This window comes from Eleutherodactylus coqui, chromosome 1 (assembly GCF_035609145.1).
Source record: "Eleutherodactylus coqui strain aEleCoq1 chromosome 1, aEleCoq1.hap1, whole genome shotgun sequence".
NCBI classification, from domain to species: Eukaryota; Metazoa; Chordata; class Amphibia; order Anura; family Eleutherodactylidae; genus Eleutherodactylus; species Eleutherodactylus coqui.
In genome coordinates, this window is record NC_089837.1 from 112403811 (window position 1) to 112424701 (window position 20891).

The 20891-nt window shown below is 44.2% G+C and overlaps 1 protein-coding gene across 1 annotated transcript; it reads left to right on the forward strand.

The window, feature by feature from the left end:
- Nucleotides 1-4287: 4287 nt before the first annotated feature.
- TM4SF18 (transmembrane 4 L six family member 18) lies at nucleotides 4288-19421 on the forward strand. The gene is made up of 5 exons (XM_066599155.1): nucleotides 4288-4533; nucleotides 11164-11259; nucleotides 14236-14378; nucleotides 18778-18958; nucleotides 19114-19421. Exons 1-5 carry the CDS (start codon nucleotides 4357-4359, stop codon nucleotides 19126-19128), a joined length of 612 nt encoding a protein of 203 aa, XP_066455252.1. The 5' UTR covers nucleotides 4288-4356; the 3' UTR covers nucleotides 19129-19421.
- The last annotated feature ends 1470 nt before the right edge of the window (nucleotides 19422-20891 follow it).

Genomic DNA, 20891 nt, shown 5'->3' on the forward strand with positions numbered 1-20891 from the left:
AACCATTCACAATAGGTAATAGTCACAGCTCACCTCCTTCCCCTCCCTGCACAATGACATGAGCACAGGCCACAGAGCATACCCACAACACACTCCCATAGAAGTCAATGCATTTCCAGACTGCAGAGTGCTATGGCCCATTTGCTGCTATAAAGCATATAACAATGTTGTTCACAGCATCTCAGGCAAGATGGCCACTCATAATAATGTAGAGAAAATAGAGTAAAAAATATACCATTAGAAGTTAAAAACAGGTTAGAAAAAATAGTCTCAGTATCTAGTTTTAAAGAGTAAAAAAAAATATACCCATTCGCTTAAAGCGTAGCCTCAATTGCAAATGTTCATGAAATTAAAGTTGTAACAAATACGTTAATATTTGTAAATCTTCTATTCCAAATTTTTCATACTGTGATATCATTAACAAGGATGGACAACCATAGAAAGCCTGCGCTCTGCTACATGAGGTAGATGCATGTGCCCGCTGCTTACTGCTAACATTTCATGTCTAAGGTGAAGACTAGCCCACTGAATGATATGTGTACTCATATCCCAATATACATCCATTTACATATATATACTGCATATTGTGAGAGGGTGAAGCTGGACGGAACTTGTGAGCTGCCCAAACCATGGAAAATTACCGGACCACACTCAAGTGGAGGTAACTGTATGAGGAGCGCTCATAGCTGAGACGTTCTGTGTATATCCTGCAGGAACGCGGTGGATCAGTTGGAGAGGGACGTGGGCTAGACTCTTATCAAACCTGCATTCTTCTATAAGCTTGACTTCAAGGAGTTTATATGATGGCATCAGAAATCAGAGAAATGTTCAAGTAAGTTGGCAAATATTGCAAAGTGAGACTCACAAAGCACAACTGTTAACAATCCCTAAATGAAGGAAGAATGCGAAGCATTTAAAGAGACCAGGATGGGTGAACACAGGACTTAACTCCTTAACGACCGCCCATAAGTCTTTTGACGGCGGCAGTTAAGGGACTTTATTCTGCAGTACCGTCAAAAGACAGTGTTGCATTAGAAGCCAGGGGCAGGTCTCCTGTGTCGGGGGGGGGGGGGGGGGGGGGAGCGGGTGGTTGGCTGTTGGATGATAGCCAGGCAATTGCTCAAAAAGGGGACACTGAAAAGTCCTTTCCCATTCCCGCTATATAACCCTTTACACGCAGCAGTCAGGGTGACCACGGCATGTAAGAGGCAGACAGAGCAGGGAGTTCCCTATTTCACCCATCGGACCCCTGTGATGGGATCGCAGGGTTCCAATGGGTTGCTATTGTACCCGGAGGCTTGGATATAGCCTTCGGGTCTATCATGTACGGTGGCCTATGAGCAAAACATAAAAAAACCTTATAAACTTGGTGTCGTCGGAATTGTGTTGAGCCTTAGAATAATGTCATCACATTATTTATTTTGCATACTGAACAGTAAAACTGAAATTCAAAAAACAAATGACAGAATTTCTTTTTTCCCCCAATCTGCCTAAAAATGTGAAGCTATACAGTACATTATATATACCCAAAAATGATGCCATTAGAAAATATGACTTCTCCCGGGTGAAAAAAACAGCCCCCATATGGCTTTGTTGACAGGAAAATTAAAAAGCTATGGCTCCTGGAATGCGACAATGAAAAAAACTGAAAAATAAAATAAAAATAAGTTGGTCATTAAGGGGAAATGAGCTTCGTCACTGATGGGTTAAATTCATGCTAAAAATGTCAGTGTTGCAATACATGGGGTCAGGGCAGTAACACCTGCTCTGACCCCATTGTAGTGGATGGCGCTTGTAACTGCAGGTGCAGCTCTCTGCAATTACCAGTGCCGTCCACTACATCGGGGTTGACGCAGCAGCTTCAGCTCTGATGCCTGTGTATTGCAGGGCTGACAGTGGGTGCCCAATCAGCTGATCGGCCGGGGTCCCAAGTAGTGGATCCCAGCTGAACAACCCTTGATGACCTATCCCTGGAAAATACCTTTAATGTATGGGACAACTAAAAGCTACTGTACTTTAAATCTATAGGTAGATAAAAGTCGATTCTAATCCAATGGCAGGCATATTACAGGCTGATACTTGGGCTTCGGCACACCAGGCAGTTCTCTCAATTGCACTTAGTTGCTGTCCCAGAGTGGACCTACCCACGTGGAGGGATAGACCATCTATCAAACCAGCAGGTCTGTAGTTGTATTGTTAAATTTATGTTTAAGCTATGTACCAGCTGATTAGACAGGCAGAGTCAGATGATCTGAGAAGCATGATGATGTCAGACTGGGGTTGTACTTCTTCCTATGGGAGGAAAGTGCGGCATGGTGAGTTTTGTTAGGACAAATAGTGTGATTCTGGGGCCATGATGCCTTACGGGCAGCAGATAGTGGGCGCCAGGGAGCTCAGCTCTTTGTATCCACAGAAAAAGGAACCAGTCAAGTGATCACAATAGAGACACCATCGATGCCTGGCCATGCCTTGTGCAACAGTTCGAGAAGAACTGCATCCTTATCAGTTACATTCAGTGAACTAGAATTCGAGCAGCAAATCCTGGTGTCCGCAGTATATGTGGTGACCTGACTTCCAAAGCTGTAAAGTGGGACTCTGCTCCCGCTGTCCGCCCCCTTCCAACCACCTGTTCAAGAACCGCAAAGGTGGTCGGAAGCACTGGCACTCCAAACCTAGGGACCATTGTGCCCTATGCCAAGAAACCTGTTTACTGACGTGCGGAGATCTTGGCTTACTTGTGTAGTACAACTGATTTCTATTCAACGTGTTCATTTTTAACTTTACGATTGTCTAGTCTAACTTTATGTGATCTTTTACTTGGCTTAGTTTGTGACAAAAATTGTGCCGTATTTTGGCACATTTTTTGGCACATGATGTAGCATTAAGGCCATGCCCCCTTTTCTATGAAGAAGATGCTCTTTGTTGGACACAGCAATAAAAGTATCCTAAAGTGTCTAAAACACATAGTAAATGTGTAATAAACCACAATTTTGTGCCAAAAAATTCTCGAATTTTCATTAGTAAATAAGCTTGATGTGTCATATTTAATGCAGTGGCTCATGCTGCTTGATAAATTTAGAGCATCTTTAGATGCTTTTGTCTAACTTTATGCCACCTTTCATTTAGTTTACTTCAGACTAGTTTTTGAGACACAATTTTGGTGCATGCTGGCACATTTAATCCATGCCCCTTTCCACTAATTTATGACCCCATTTCTCTTCTTGCAAGGTGCAAAAAATGTCTAAAATAAATTATAAACCTGGTGAGTTTAGCGTAGAAATGGTTTGTCAGTGTACAGTATTGCATTGTTTTTGGTGACACATATATTTTTTGTCATTCTCTAAATAAAATGCTGCAGCGACACATTAATCAAAAGTTTATAGTAAAATATAACACATTTTTTGTGCCCATTTGTTACATGCTATTGAGAAGCCTATGGAAAAAAATGCCATACGTAGCTCAGTGGTCGTTAATGTTTGTATAATAAAAATACAGTAAACAATTGTTCGGAGTGGCTTATGGCAGACAATGGTCTGCCAAAAAGGTGATCCATCATGTTGGAAGATGTCGGTTGAGTATAGTAGTTAGAGATGAGCGAGCGTACTCAGTTCGGGTGTTTTTGCACTCGAGCACTGCTTTTTTTGAGTAACTGACTACTTGGACGAAAAGATTCGGGGGGCGTGGTGGAGCGGGGGGGTAGCAGTGGTGAACAGAGGGGAGCTCTCTCTCTCTCCCCACTCCCCTCTGCAACCCCCCGCTCAACCCCGACGCCCCCCGAATCTTTTCGTACGAGTAGTCAGTTACTCGGAAAAAGCGGTGCTCGAGTGCAAAAACACACGAACTGAGTACGCTCACTCATCTCTAATAGTAGTGTATGATTCGTAACTTTGTGCAAACCCGGCATGTCAGTTGTAAATGGGATCGTACGTACAAATGATCCGATAGAAGATTGCTTGGATGCAATGCAGCCCAACAAGTGCATGGACAGCCTTCTAGATTGGTTTAATGCATCCTATGTTTGATTTATGGTGCATTTATGATACAATATTCTAAACCAAAGCTCTGGCCAAACCGCGACATACTTCATATGTGAATCCAGCCAGCAAAGAAGCTTTTAGGCAAAGCTGTGACTCCATATACCGGTCTGACTTCTTTCTGCGCAGAAGACCCCCTGGATTATCAGCTAAGCGTCTGCTTTGTTGTCTGCAAGTCAACAACTGTGCGGAGTGTTTGCCGATATCCCAGCAACCAACCAGTTCAGCTGCTGCTCTGTCCACACTGCAGACCTTGCAGATACCATAGTGACCTTATATACAATTCCCGGCTCTTACGTAGCTGGTTTGCTGCTGTCTAAAGATGTTTCTTACAAATTGCTCAGAATATTCCATCCTTGCGGTTATTCCTCTGGCCGTATGGAGTATTGTTGTGAATATCCTCTTATACTTTCCAAATGGGGTTAACACTTATGCTGCCAACAATCAGCTCACAAATTATGTCTGGTATTTCCAAGGGATCTGTTTTGGGGGAATTCTGGTAAGTAGTGTATTATATGTTGTGTTGCAAATCAATGTTTTGCAAAAGTTTGTTGTACTTAAAAGGAATCTGTCAGCTAGTTTTATCCCTATAAACTAAGTTTATGGGCTGACAGTAGGTGACCCGCTGTGTCTGGGGGTGTAAGTGTTATACTTACCTCTTCTCTCCGGTGTGAGTGCTGAAAGCTGACGCTCAATGCAATCTAGTTATATAATGGGCGGACTACTTAATAGCGCCCCTCAATACACTGCAGCGACATCTTCCAATGCTGACACCAGGGGAACAGCGGGGAAGGTAAGTATAAAACCTACATCACTGGACTCTATGGGTCACCTACTTTTAGCCCATAAACTTAGCTTGTAGGGTTAAAAGTAGGCAACAGAGTCTATTTAGTAATTGCTTAATATGTAACTGCTTTTTAAAAACCTTTGATATGTCATAGGGACATGTCAAAAGTTTTGATCACTGCTGAGACCCCCATTATTGCCAACACGAGCCAATTGAAACACTTCTCTGAGTGCTGTCACTGCTCCCTAGGTCTAATACAAAGTCTCTAGGTCCATCTTAAACTAGCGAGCTGTGACAGCACTCAGAAAGGCACTTCAGCTAGCTCATTCTAGCGATTGGTGGGGGTGTCAGCAGGTGGACACCCCCCCCCCCCACGACCAAAACTTTTGACATGTCCCTTTGACATGTAAAACGCTTTTAGAAAGCGTAGTTACATGTTAATCACATTAAGATTGACATTTCAAATGACGGTCTTTATCTGATTCCTGCAGGCACAAGATGCACCTAAAGAGTGATGAGGCACACACCTATTCATACATTAGGGGCATCTTGGGTCGTCCGTGCACCTAAAAAGATATCTACGCCAGGTATATACTTGAATAGATTCCTAGTATAAATTTATGCCAGTTTCTGCTATAAATTATACCAAGGTGAACAGATTTTTTCAGGGTCAAAGCGGGACATAGGGGTGTGGTCAGGGTTATAAAAAGTACAGGACCAGTTAAAAAAAAAGACAGAGCAAATTCCACAGCATTTCTGAATCCAAAAAACAGTCAAAGTCTGTACCATTTGTGTGGATTTTTACTGGAAATTTCATACCATGTGGCGCTCCCATGTGGCGCTCCCACCTCGTCCAAAGGTTTCCCGCTGTCAGCGCTCCCCAGCTCCTGGTTCCCAGCTCCCTGTAGTGGCATCACCTGACCAGCATCAGCTGACCGGCGGCGTCGCACCTGACCAGGCCGCTGGAAATTGGAAGCTGGGGAGCGCTGACAGCGAGAAGCCCTTGGAGCAGATGAGGGGGAGTGCCGCTGCATATTTCCAGCTGATTTCTAGTCAAAATCTGCACCAATGGTACGTATTTTGACTGTTCTTTTAGATGCAGAATTTGCTGTGGAAATTTCTGCTGCGGACATTCTGCAGCATCTCTCCCAAGTCAGCTTGAGGTACGCTGCTACGTGCAGAGCGGCCTCAATAGTAATAGTGTCCCCTATACCAGCCTCAGCAATAATAGTGACCACCACAGTGGCCCCAGTAGTATTATCGCTCCCCTATACCAGCCCCAGCAATAATAGGGACCCCCCACAGAAGCCCCAGCAATAATAGTGACCCCCCACAGAAGCCCCAGCAATAATAGTGAACCCCCCACAGACGCCCCAGCAATAATAGTAGGCCCCACAGTAGCCCCAGCAATAATAGTGACCCCTCCACACAGAAGCCCCAGCAATAATAGTGACCCCCACAGAAGCCCCAGCAATAATAGTGAACCCCCCACAAAAGCTCCAGCAATAGTAGTGACCACCACAGTGACCCATAGTATTAGTGATCCCCTATACCAGCCCAGTGACCCCCACAATTAGCCCCACACTTATCCTCCTCCTAGTCTTCATAGCGCAGATGATCCTGTCAGCACTGCTGCCAGTGGGCGGAAGTATGTGTGCAATAGCGCCTCCTCCCCTCTGCTCTTGTCTCTTCTCTAGCGGAAATAAAGAGAAGAGCTAAGGGGAGGAGGATCCCGGATGCACACACTGCCGTCAGTGTGTGCATCCAGTCCGTGGTGCTGCAGAGTGATTACCGGCCAGGGAGCTGCGGCACCTCGCCCAGTAATCACTTTAATGGTGACCAGACGTCACCAGAAAGCGGGACCAAAGTGGGACAAATGCCTGCCCAGCCGGGGTCCTGGCGGAAGGCAGAACACAGGGTCCGAAAGTGGGACTGTCCTGCCTAAATCGGAACAGCTGGTCACCTTAATTATACTTAAACCCAGCGACCCGTGCAGCCATAATCCCTTTCAATAAGCCACACCCCTTTCCAATGCTGCTATGTGAATTGTAAATTTGAGAAGGTTGCTACATATTTGCATAAGGTTTGCGCTAAAATATGCAACTTTTTATTGCCATTTTTACAATTCCACCCTATGTTGCTATTTTGGAATTACACTCCAAAATTTTGCTAATTTTTCAAAAATATACCCCCCCCCCTCCTATTTACTAACTGTGATAAAATAATTCTTGATTGAACCAGATTACAAGAAGGCCTGTTTTTTTCTAGATGCAATCTTTTCTTTTGAGGGTCGCGGAAGGAAATGGCTGTTGATATTATTTTTGACAGAAACTCCCCTCATGACTCTAGCGCTGTATGTGTTATGTATATGTGCTATGTGGGTGTTGGGTCACTGTGCATGTGTGCTGTTGGATCCCACATGTGATACAGAGGTATGAGGAGGACTAGAGCACACATTCATCCAGGGTGCCATCAAGGACCAAGCTGGCTATGAATCTGGGCATTCTTCCTGCATATATGCCAAACCAAGCCGTAGGCTTCAATTGACAAGAACTGTTCCAAAAGAGTGCCCCTTTGGTCATTAGTTTTCCTGCTATACACTGAAATACCTTTCTTTTTAGTTATATGAGAAAGTGTTGTCAAGTATGCATTTCAATACAGGGGCATCTCACAAAGCAAACACAAGAGGAGCTTCAGCCCGCACACCTGTGTATAGTCAACCCCAGCTAAAGGCTCATAGGCCCGGGTGCAAAAGTTTATCTTGGGGCCCCATCAACTTCTCTTAACCCCTTAACGCAGAGACGTAACTTGAAGCTCCTGGGCCCCAATGCAAAACCTGTAATAGAGCCCCCAACTATAATGCTTTATTCATACTACTGGGCTCCCTATATAGGGAAAAGAGGCCTTATGGGCCCCCTAAGGCTCCTGGGCCTGGGTGCAACCGCATCCCCTATAGTTACGCCAGTGGTCAACCCCCAGATATGTTCTAGCGCTACGTGCACAGATGTTCCCTGGGCAAGTCTCCAAAAAAGAGCAATTATAGACAGATGGCTTCACACGAGCATAAGGGCAATTGCACACGCTTTGAACAATGCTTTTTTTGTGCACGTCGGTGCACATTATCGTACTTTTTTGCCTGCAGGTAGTGATGAGCGAGCATACTCGCTAAGGGCAATTGCTTGAGCGAGCATTGCCCTTAGCGAGGACCTGCTTGCTCGAGACAAAAGGTTTGGGTGCCGGCGGCTGGCAGGGAGCGGCGGGGGAGAGCGGGGAGGAACGGAGGGGAGATCTCTCTTCCTCTCTCCCCCCGCTGCCTCCTGCTGACTGCCGCTACTCACCGCTCCCCCGCACCGACACCCGAACCTTTTGTCTCAAGCGAGCAGGTACTCGCTAAGGGCAACGCTCGCTCGAGCAATTGCCCTTAGTGAGTATACTCGCTCATCTCTACTTGCAGGGCATGTTTTTTTGTGCACATGTCGGTGCACATTATCGTACTTTTTTTGCCTGCAGGGCATGTTTTTTTGTGCACGTGACACAAACGCACACTGAGTTAAATTGCTGATTTGTCTAATGAGTTCCAGATGTGTTCTTTTTGTTGCGCAATTACGCAATGTTTCATGCATCTTCTGGTGTATTGAGTGCACATTTCTGCACCCCCCATTGACTTCTATGGGGACCTTTGGTGCGCAAACACGCAGAAAGATAGGGCATGTTCTATCTTTTTTTGACTAGTCAAAATGCGTGAGCCAAAATACACACATGTGAAAAAACCCATTGAAATCAGTAGGTTCTATTCTCTGCACTGCACGCACGCAAATTTTGCATGTGCAAATACACTCACAAATATGTCTGTGTGAAGCTGGCCTAAACCAGCAGCAGGAAAATTAATAAAAACCAGGTGTTTATTTCATCAGGTTGAAAATCGGCAAAGAGTTCACATGGAGACAAATTCAGTTGACAACTTTCAAATGGAACATCCTTAGGGCTTGTTCACACTGCCATAGGCACAATTATGCTCATCAGTACAGAGTTTAGTTGCGTCTAAATGAGGGGAATACCTTTCCCTATGGCGGCAGTTCAAACTCTGCGCCAGAGTGCAGGAGTTTGAAAAAGAGGCGGGAAGATAGCGGCTGCCTGATCTTCCCCGCATGTGTGGTTCACTAGAGCTAGTGAAAACGAAACCACTGAAATTCCATAGAGATCAGTGGTTTCATTTTGGCCCATTATACGGCTGTGATTATCACGGCAGTACACACGCAAGAGCAACAAACAGAGAAGTTCTGAATCGTATAAGACCCAATATATCACTGGAGGACAAGAGGACCGGGCTCAGATTTATGGATTTTGGTCAAGTAATGCGAGCAGAATTGCTAGAAAAGTCTATAATGCTTGGACAGATCAGCGGCAAAAGAAGACCTGGCCGACAAAGAGCATGATGGCCGATACTGTCAAAGCTGATACTGGCATGGATATCACACAACTGAAAGAAGCAGTGCAAAACCGAAAAACATGGAGGGAGGGAGCCTTTAGGGTCGCCGAGGGTCGTGAACGACTAAACGGCTAATGACAACAACATAAGGGGATAAAAGTACGTTTGTGTGAAAATAGCCTTAGTCATAACACGACACGTAATATAATCGCTCACTATTTATCACATGAAAACGATCACATGATCTGAAACAGAACAGTGCATAATTACACTTATTAAAATCTCAATATCTAAATAAAAATCATCATAGAGGTAGATGATGTCCTGTCTAATGTTCAGGCCCTTTGGAATACGGGTTTGTAATAAAAAATCCAGAATACCTCTCGATTTAAAAGCTTCTGTCCATAATCTCCTTCCTTCAGGGGTTCGATTACCTTCTCAATAGCTTTTAATAAAAAAGAATCACAATTACCATTATAGTATTCCAAGAAATGCTGGATCACTGCAGATATATTTAATAGATCATTGAACAACAGAGAGATGCCTACGTATTCTGAGATCATAGAACCTGGAGGACAAAAGATATAGCAGGGGTTCCTGGGTGTGTTCTCTGGGGTCTAAAGTCCAAGGCCAAGCTGTGTGTGTGTGTGTGTGCAGTGAGCTTAAAGGGGTTTTGTGATAGAAAAAAAAATGCTTTACTCACCTATTCCTCCCCAGGCAGACTCCTTACCGCATCTCCAGTCCCCTGGGTCAGCGTACCGCAAGCCCTCCGGATCCTCTTTTCCTTGTTATGTAGTGTACATTCCTCGCATATCTTCCTGCAGGTCAGTGAAGGTCAGGTCCCTGTGCTGTAGCGTTCACTGGCTAGGAAGGAATGCTGATCTATTGCAGAGACAGCGCACATGCGCAGTCTCTGCAATAGCTTGTTGCTCCCTGCTAGGCTGCAAACTAGTGACGTAGTGTACATTGCCAGGCAGGAAGGAGACTATGAATGTACGTAACATCACAGGCAGCAGCAGAATCAGCCAGCTGGAGGTGAGGTAACCCACTGGACTGCAGGAGCCAGGAGAAGATTAGCAAGGAGAAGATGAGGTAAATAGACTGCCTGGGGAGCAATAGGTGAGTATAGAGTTTTTTTTTAAACGACATAACCCCATTAAGGCAGCATGGATAGCAGATCAGGAAGCTGCAAAGGAGCTGAATGCAGGATAAAGTAAAGCATCCGCATTAGAGAATGGGAGGCCTGTGCACTGTGCGTGTTAACACTGCCTGAACTATAGCCGTCTTCAGTAAGCAGTGCTGGGAGTACAAGATTGCTGGAAACCATACTGCAGGACCAAAGAGGCTACAACCAGAAGGACCACTGCTGAAAACACTATAGAGAGGGGCGCACCCATTTCACAGTTTTTCAGATTGGAAATTGCCAACGGAATGCGGGAGTCTCCTCACCTATATCACCGTACAGAATACTCCAGGAGGTCATAAGCGCTGAGGAGGATCAGCCAGCTTTACAGCTTATGCTTTACAGAGAGCAGGATCCTGGTAGTGAGTAGTAAAGAGAGCTTTATACTGCGGGAGTGGGGGTCACCTGGTCATAGCAACCTAATCATTTTTTACCGGCAATTAATATTGCGAGTAAAAAATGATTACCAGCAGCCCCCTCCAGGTGTATTTATCAGCTGGGCCGGTCATTTATCAGCCAGCTACCGTAGGTGGTGACTTTTTTGGAGCTCCTGTTGCCCCCATGAAAGAAGATATAAAGTTAGCGAAGGCTGTGATTAGTCTGGTGGATATGTACATGGTCCTATGTTTTTTATAAGATACAAGCAGGTAACGGGTCATCCTGTATTTGATATAATATTAAACATCTTTTGATAATATACTAATTGTCTTCCTGTTTATGCCCTTTGCAGATGATCATTTTATCCGCTGTCCTCCTTTTGGTGGATTTTTATAAATGCAGTTCAACTTGCTGTGCTGGGAAACAACTGTGTCACATCCAGTGCTCTGTGAGTATAATCCATCCTGTGTTATACAGCTAACATCCAGTGCTCTGTGAGTATAATCCTTCCTGTGTTATACAGCTAACATCCAGTGCTCTGTGAGTATAATCCTTCTGCTGTGTTATACAGCTAACATCCAGTGCTCTGTGAGTATAATCCTTCTGCTGTGTTATACAGCTAACATCCAGTGCTCTGTGAGTATAATCCTTCTGCTGTGTTATACAGCTAACATCCAGTGCTCTGTGAGTATAATCCTTCCTGTGTTATACAGCTAACATCCAGTGCTCTGTGAGTATAATCTATCCTGTGTTATACAGCTAACATCCAGTGCTCTGTGAGTATAATCCTTCCTGTGTTATACAGCTAACAATGAGTATCTGGCATCCATGTGAGATGTGTCATTATATGTACTGCACAGTCCTATAATGTACAGTACATGTATAAGTCATAGACCAAATTATTGTTCGTTTGTTAGGGTCGTAGACGGTGAGGGTGGTGGGGTGTTCCTCAAGGGATGGTACGCCATAGGGTCTCTTGGTAACAGGACACCCTTCCTCGGGCCTTGGGTCAGGTTGCACTCTCCCATGTCTCTATCTCACTTAGGCCTCATGTCCACAGCATGCACAGATATTTCATGCGTTTTTCAGCAACGGATGCACTGCGAATCATCGTTAAATAGATTTTGTATTGCTTGTGGGAAATCACGTATTGCTTTTTTAAACCCGACGTCCACAGGTGGATTGGATTTGTGGAACCCGCTCAGGAGATTCGCAAATCAAGCCGCCCATAGGAATGCATTAGCATCCGCAAAACAATTTAAAGCATGCGGATGTGATTTTTTTTCCCCCAGCATGCGACTCACACACGTGGAAGAAAATCACAGCATGCTCCATTTTCTGTGGATTCCCACACGGACGGCTTCCATTGAAGTCAATGGAAGCCATCCGATCTGCGGCACAGCCACAGCTGGCACTGTGAATGTGCCGCGGATCTGCGGAGAAGCAGGAGATTTGGAAAAAAAAGTGCACTGCGCATGCACCGGGCGCGTCGCCAGCACGCATCCAGATGCATCCACTGTGCAGAAGAAAGAAGATTCGTCCATGACGGTGGAGACCCGCACTGGATTTGGACAGGTAAGAAAATGTCCATGTCTGCAGGCACGGCTGTATTCCGCAAATGGAATCCGGGATTTAGCAGATGGAATCCGTGCAAGTGGACATTGGGCCTTAGGCAACTGCGACCTATATGGGGCCAGGAACACCTATCCCCAGACATATGCATGTCTCTCCATGTACTCAAAATCAGGACGCATCGGTTCCATGTGTATAACTTTAACTTTATTGTATTAAGAAGTAAGTTAGAAGGGCTTTCCGGGGTGCAGCAACTGAACAGTTGTAAAGAGTCACATACAAATAGTGGTTTAATAACTTTCCTTGACTAGGGTTTGCCCCTTTGTATAGTAAAAGGTAAAAAAAAGTCCCACTGAGTTCTTTACCTCTGATCTGGGTGGCTGAGGGAGAGGAGTCATGGCTGTAGGATCCGATCACATGTGTCTCTAGGTCACCGTGGGAAAACGGATGATCATCAACAAAAGCTGCAGTAAGGGATCAACTCCAAGAATACACAAACCCGTGGGCTTGAGAACATTAAACTACTCCAGCAGCTCCAAGAGTATCTGAAGGCGCCACACCACAAGCCCCTGAAGCAGGACAAGACCTTTCTTGCCACTATTTTGCACACCCCTCTGAAAAACAGGAAGCACATGATTCTCCGGTTCGCACTGCAGCCGCTGTCCTGCCCCTTAAAGTGAGTATAAGAGATGAAAAAGGAGGGTGCAGCAAGACCCAGTGAGAGTGGTGAAATAGTTCTGGAGTACAAAGTGCCAACCAGATGACGCCCCACCAAGGTGGGCGTGAATATAGCGAAAAGAGTGTGGAAAAATACTGGTGTGAAGGCGCAACTAAGGCACTAAAAGATTAAGGTCCAATATGCGTTAGTGAAAGCACTTCTTTTTTATTTCACAAAATAAAAACCAGCAATTGAAAATGCGTTTCGGGGGACGAGCCCCTTCTTCAGTTCGGCTGGTTTGAACACGAAAGGATGCATAGGGGTGACACAATTCCAAAGGTTTTTTGGATGTGCCAGAGGTCCTGTATGTGGCAGGGAGACGGAAGAAAGAAGTGCTTCAGCACTAACGCATATTGGACCTAAAAGGGGTTGTCCCGCGGCAGCAAGTGGGTCTATACACTTCTGTATGGCCATATTAATGCACTTTGTAATGTACATTGTGCATTAATTATGAGCCATACAGAAGTTATAAAAAGTTTTTCACTTACCTGCTCCATTGCTAGCGTCCTTGTTTCCATGGAGCCGAGTAATTTTCGCCGTCTAATGGCCAAATTAGCCGCGCTTGCGCAGTCCCGGTCTTCTTCTTTTTTCAATGGGGCTGCTCGTGCTGGATGCCGGCTCCGTATAGCTCCGCCCCGTCACGTGTGCCGATTCCAGCCATTAAGAAGGCTGGAATCGGCAATGGACCGCACAGAAGCCCTGCGGTCCACCGAGTGAGAAGATCCCCGCGGCCATCTTCATCAGGTAAGTAAGAAGTCACCGGAGCGCGGGGATTCAGGTAAGCGCTCTCCGGTGTTCTTTTTTAACCCCTGCATCGGGGTTGTCTCACGGCGAACGGGGGGGGGGGGGGGGTTTGAAAAAAAAAAAAACCTGTTTCGGCGCGGGACAACCCCTTTAATCTTCTAGTAGCTTAGAGTGTTGCGCCTTCACACCAGTATTTTTCCACACTCTTTTCTGCCCCTTAAAGTGACATTGCTCATCATTTAGAAAACAATAAAAGCACTATAAAATAAATGGATAACTGACACACCAGGAGGGAAGAATAGGACAACATCACCTCCCTTACATAGTATTAGGACTAATAAAGGGCATTGTATTTCACCATTATTTATCACTTATTTTCATGTATTTCAGAAACTGGAAACTGCACTATTTGCTCTACTGGGTGTCTTGTTTTCTGGATATTCCCTAATTATCTCCTCTCTGGGATTGTCACAAGGCCCATACTGCAGGACGGACACTGGATGGAGATACCCCTTTGCCAACACAGGTGGAAGGTACTCGTCATTTTCTAATTAAGTACAGTGAAACTTCTTTGAGATGACAACCCAAAATTGCATTGAAAAGTTGTGATTTAGGGGATGGACTTATATGAAACATGTAAAAAATTATGATTCTCAGAGATGCAGAATTATTCAATATAGTCAAACAGATAAAAAAAACATATTAAGCAAGAGAATGTCAAAAGAGAAAATGGCGTAAAGTGATGTAGGTCAACTATATCCCAATAACAACTTTGTAATCCACAAGTAAAGCAGTGAAGAATTATACAGATTAATGATCCCTCAATGGTGATTTTGCAATCCATAAGCAGAATAATGAATCTTTAATAAGTGATGTAGGGTTATATAGCCTAATCTGTCTTCCAGTAGCAACTTTGTAATCCACTAGTGGCTTGGCTGTCCCTTGTGAACAGTGTAGTATTATGCTGGCTCCCTTTCATTCAATAGCGTCAATTTAAACTACCAGTGACTCGGCCATATGCTAACAATCGCTGGTTTCCTGATGGGTGAAGCTAGTCTCCCACTCCTCTAAAATAGTACATATGTAGTGAGGAAGGTTGCTCGCTCCTCCACTGAAGTAATGAGTAGCTCCGATGGGTGCTTATAGCACTGGGACTTAAGCTCTGTCCTTTTGTCATCATGTAGCTAAACCAGTGTCCAGAACTGAATTTACACCCCTCTATGATGCGGCCGGTTATGCGTTTAGACTGGTTTGGCAGTAGGGAAGGTAATGCCTCTCCCGGTGATGTAAGTAGCATATCACTAGTGACTTGGCTATATGGAGGAGCCAGATAAAAGCGCTGTATGTCATCATTTTAGTGTGTTGTGACGCAGCTTAAAGAAGTGGAGGAGGCTACCTACCTAAGAAGTGTGGTGTAAGCCGAATATGTGGCTGCGTCCTCATCCTGGAGAGTAGCCAGAGGCCTATAAATTGTCCAGAATGTGTCTCAGAAGATCAGGGCCTACAGTGAGCAAGGTGGTCTAGGTGAAATATGAGGGTCCAAGTGTGGTGATGATATGGCTACAGACCAGATGATATACAGAGGAGTTGAGCTCCTGTTCCCGTGAATGATGTTGCTGAAGAGATCATTGTTGTAGCAGGGGCAAGTGAGCAGAGAAAGCCAGCATAGTAGCCATGTCACTGTCAAGAGCTAAGCCGTTGCAAGTGTGTGCCAGAGTTCCACCAAAAGAGTGCCCAAAAGTGTATTTATGTACTGAACTTGGTTCTGGTGCTGCATTTACATACCAAGCTTGATTCTGGTGCTGTATATATGCACTGAGCTTGATTCTGGTTTTGCATTTAGGTACTGAGCTTGGTCTGATGCTTTCTTTGTGTAATGAACTGCCAATGATTGCAATAATATACACACATTGTTAAAGAAAATCAAGCATCTAGAGGGAGTTATAGTTTTACTGCAAAACTCAGCATGCAGTTATATCTAGATATACAAATGGTTATAGTTGTGGTGTGATTAGATGAACGGTCTTGTCACCTGAAGCCCTAAAAGCGGTTCCATCCTTGCCCTGTAAAAGGCCCTCAGAGGCTACTTATATGTAATGGACCTCTTTTTCGACTCGTGTAGAGCTTGTTGACCACTAGACACCTCTACACCGCAATCAACAAGGTTCACACAGTTAACAGTCTGAGAGGGTCGCATTATAAGTATGCGAGAAGCTGGATGGTCATATTGATAAATTGCCCACTACCTGGACTGTACTGTCCAAACTGTTAGGAGGTGTTGGGACCAGTAAATGCATGAGGGCACATGCACGAGGCGACTGGGCCCAAGGCGCTCTCAACGGACCACAAGCAGAGAAGATCGTCTGATCATCCAACAAGAATGAGCAGTTCCAACCGTTTCGTTGTCCACCATCCAGAGACAGATGGCACCATCATTGCAGCCCCTGTGTCTGTCAGAACCATTCCCAGGTACTTGGCTAAAGAACAATGTATGGCCTTTAACACCCACCATTACCTGTGTTTGCACTGGAGTCGTGAACAACAAAACTGGACTGCAACAGAGGGAAATCAGGTTGACTTCAACAACAAATGCAGGTTTAGTTTGGGCACTGATGACGGACATGTTTTTGCCTGGAGACCTAGTGGTGCGTGCCTCAATCCTGCCTTTGTTGTGGAGTGGCACACTGCCCCCACTGCTAGTGTGGTCTTGGGGGCCATCGCATACAACAGTCGGTCACCCCTTTAATGGTATGAGGAACAATGACAGCTCAGCGATATATTCAGAATATCCTGCAGCCACATGTGTTCCTCTCATGGCAGCTTCCAAGAGGCATTTTCTAGAAGGATAATGCTCGGCCGCACATACAAGGGTGTCACTGGAATGTCTCCACAATATTGTTGCACTTCCATTGTAAGATTTATCACTAATAGAACATGTATGGAACCACCTGGGATGCCAACTTTGACAGCCTACGAGTTTGCACAATCTAGTGGTTCAGTTACAGCAAATGTGAAATGATATTCACAGGATACCATACTGAACCTGTATGCTTCCATGCCTGCCATATCACATGTTGTATCCAAGCTAGAGGCGGTACAACAGGGTACTAGAGCCTCCATGCAAACCCGTATCACATCTTATATCCAATCTAGAGGTGGTACAACAGGGTACTAGAGTCTCCAAGCCTGCCTGTATCACACCTTGTATCCAAGCTAGTGGCAGTATGACAAGGTAATAGAGCCACCCTTTAAGTGTTTGTGTTTTGCCAATAAAATCCCTTTAGCTCTGATCTTGTAATCACTTACTTATATCAACGTTACAATTACACAGAGAAAGTTTAATTTAATTCGGCAACTCCTTCTGGATGCTCGATTTTTTTTTAATAATGAGTGTATGTTTGCCGTATTGGAAATGTTTTATATGACTATTAGTTTAGGAATAGAGATGAGCGAGCGCACTCGTTAAGGCAAATTACTTGAGCGAGTATCGCCATTTTCAATTACATGCCCGTTGCCGGCGGGGGTGAATAGGGGGGGAGATCTCTCTCTTTCTCCCCCCCCCCCCCCCCCCCGCTCCCCACCTGCTCACTCCCGCAACTTAACGAGTACGCTCGCTCATCTCTATTTAGAAACATCACAGGCATTTCACACCCAAAATGTAATCACCCAGGTAGGGAACATTTTATTAACATTTTGAGTCCCATCCCCTAAAAGCACCTCCTCCTGATAGATTTGGCATTGTCAGGGGTGTTGACTGGGTGGGGCAGCATTTATAAGAATTGCCACGGCCCGCTTACGGCGCCACCTTGCCTTACCCTCTTTTCGTCCCTGTAAAGTTGGGAGATATGATATACGGTGGAAGACACATTTTCTCAGGGTTATTCAAGCAAGGGATTGGCCTTCACAAAGAGATGGTCTTTTGAAGAGGTTTCACTGTATGTAGAAAGCAGCAAGCGACGCTCCTAAGAATAATGATGTTGATCTTTAAGCCAGTAGTAACTAATAACTGACTTGTCTGATTAAATCTTGAAATCGTCAGCTATGTGCTCACATTATTGCTCACAGGGCAATGTCGTGAATTAATCTCTATGAGTCAGATGTAGCAGAGCTGATTCTATCATTTAGCCCTTTGGGCGGCATTTATTCTGCATTGTGAGAAATCTAGGTGTTAACTTACAGTCCAAACTCAGCTTTGTTATACCTGCAAAATTGAGGACTCCTGCACACGAGTGTATGTGTATATACGCTCGCAAGAGGATGATGTGATTGCCCTCTGAATGGAGCACGATCACGTGCTTTTGCGCAATCCTGCATATTTTACTGTACATTTTTGTGCTGTTGAGCCTGTTCACATCAGCATGAGAGACAGCCTAATTAGTCCCCAGTGTTAGCAATTAACAAAATTGCGCACCATTTCATGCAGACAGGGTGCACATAAAATCCTATTGAGCCTCAGGTGTGCAAATGAGCACAAAAATAGAACATGTTACGTATGTTTTTGCCCGATGGAAATGCGGGCGTGAAAATGTTCAATATGAGGGAACCCATTGAAAGTAATGGGTTGTATTGTCTGCAGTTTGTGCAAGGGATTTTGCGCCCGCGAAACCCGCACAAAATTGCCCGGTTGCTGGAGCCCTGAAATAGTAAAGTCTCAGGTCAGGCCATGTCCAAGCATTCTGTGTACACCATTTAATGTCTATGGACACCAGTCTTTTGTATGTAACCTAATGTTGAGCGCATGCGCAAATACGTTCACTGTATCGAAGGGTATTTGCACATGCACAAGTCAAAATTCTTTTTTTCTTTACTGTTTTAATTTCGTGCTATTGCGCGCGGTAAAAAAAAGGCGAAACATAGGGCAATCGCGGTCATCTGTTTACACCATTATAGCGGTTTCTGTGCTGTGACTGATATATTCCTGTTTTCTCCCAGTTATCTTACAGACTACCCCTCCTGGTCTCAGTGTTTAGAACCAGCCAAAGTTGTGGAGTGGAACATCATTTTGTTCTCCATTCTAATTGCCCTCAGTGCCCTTCAAGTGATAATTTGCCTCTGCAAAGCCACATATGATGTTATGGTAGTGTTCTGTGGGACACACCAGATTTTAGCACAGGTAACAAATCATTCTGTTTTGAGCACTGAGATATAAGTTGTCTTAACTGTGCCATGTGGAAATAAAATTAAAATTTTTCTTCATAGAGAAATAAAATCCATAAAATGCTTAAATAATAGGCGTCATCATCATCATGAATTATGTTTCTTTTGCAGCCGGATCCCATATGATAGGATGCAGAGAAAATAAATATACTTTGGAACATGTGCACCAGATTTAAAGGAAACTATGTTATAAATAATAATGCCGAAGGTTCTGGGTAAAAAAAAAACAACTGGACTCCATCCTCAATATAAAAGGAAAAAAAGACAAGGAAAACCCTGTTGCTGCTAATTTGCCTATTTACTGTATGTGATGCATTATTTACTCCCTCTTGTGGTCACTTCTGCTTATTACACCATCCTGAAATGTTTCATTGTTGATTTGTGGATACTTCTTTATACATTAAAGTGATTAAACTGAACCTATTCTGCATTATCCTGGCTCCTTATAGCATCTGGGTTTTCCTGATTGCTGATGCAGAGGCTCACCAAATTGGTAAAAATCTATTCATTATTTTCTTGCCGCTTCTGCTTTTGGGACAACTGGTGAAATAGGTTTGGTTGCTATTAACACTCCTACAGGGATTGTCCGCCAGCTTTCCTAGGCTCCTCTATGGGAAAATGGTTATTGATTTATATTGATGTAGGTAGATTTGTTGGCCAGAACTCTGGGAAATCTGGGGAACAACTGCAGAGGCAGAGCTGCATTAACGAAGGAGCTGAAAGCGGAAAGCACTGTGCCCTAATTTAAACAGTATAGAATTGAGTAATGCCGGATTCTGTATTAATAGCCATACGGATGGTTGAAAAATGGGATTATTCTATTGTATTATTTGGGTTCTGTGTTCTCTAGCAATATAATTGTTGTCTGCAGGATATGAGCCAGGCGGTAATATGAGATCTATCTATGTCAGAAGGACTTTTACGTCTTTTAAGTTTACAGCTGGATTAATCTGTAGTACAGGGTGTAGTCAAAAGATGGATCCGGCGCTATATCTAAATACTGGTGTCTGCAGTGCCAGAAAAGGATTTTTTTTTCATCTACCTCCTCTTCCTCCATCCCAGGCATGGCAGTAAATCTAGTGTGTTTCCAGAAAAGGGCATTAGATGCACAGCAAAGAGGGTCTGGGGCAGTTCTGTAATGTTCCTCCCTTTCCAGTGCTAATAGGTGTAATACAAAAAATACCAGCGCTCCAGTGTTGGAAAGTATCAGATGAGAAGTGGAAAGGTATATTGTAAAACACAACTAAGCAGAATATACCACTTACGTTACAGGGGTGCTTGTTGGAAAGCACCCCTGAGTCCCGGAAAGCAGGCAGAATTCTGGTTTTCAAAATTCAAGGTTTTCTGCCCTTTTTTAAACTGCTGACCTGTCCTGTTGATGTACAATGTAGAAGCTGCTAAAGACACCCAGAGTATATAGGAAATGAACAAAGATTTATTATGATGTCAACATTAGTCTCAGAGGGAATTCTGTGTTCTCAAATCTCTGAGTGGCTATTACATCACAGACATAGCTTTATATATTGGGTAGGCAGGCTTATTAAAAGTTAACACTTATTGGTTCATCTTATCTTTTAACATCAGACAAAGAAAGATGGAAGTATGGTTTACTTTCACTTATGCAAGTTACGTACTTAAAGGTACAGGAAGACAGAGAGAGTGAGGGGGGCTAGTGGGGAATGTTGCTGCAATCTCCTTAGTATCCAGTTACACTGTGTTTATCAGCTACTATATGGGAGACTTATTACATAGAGGAGGATTAGATAGATAGAAAAGCAGACTGTATCTACTTTTGTTAAAGAGAAAAACATCTTTAGTCAGCTACGTTTATAAATGGGAAGGTAATAAAAGATAAAGTTAGTATATAATAGCTATATTTCATTTGTCAG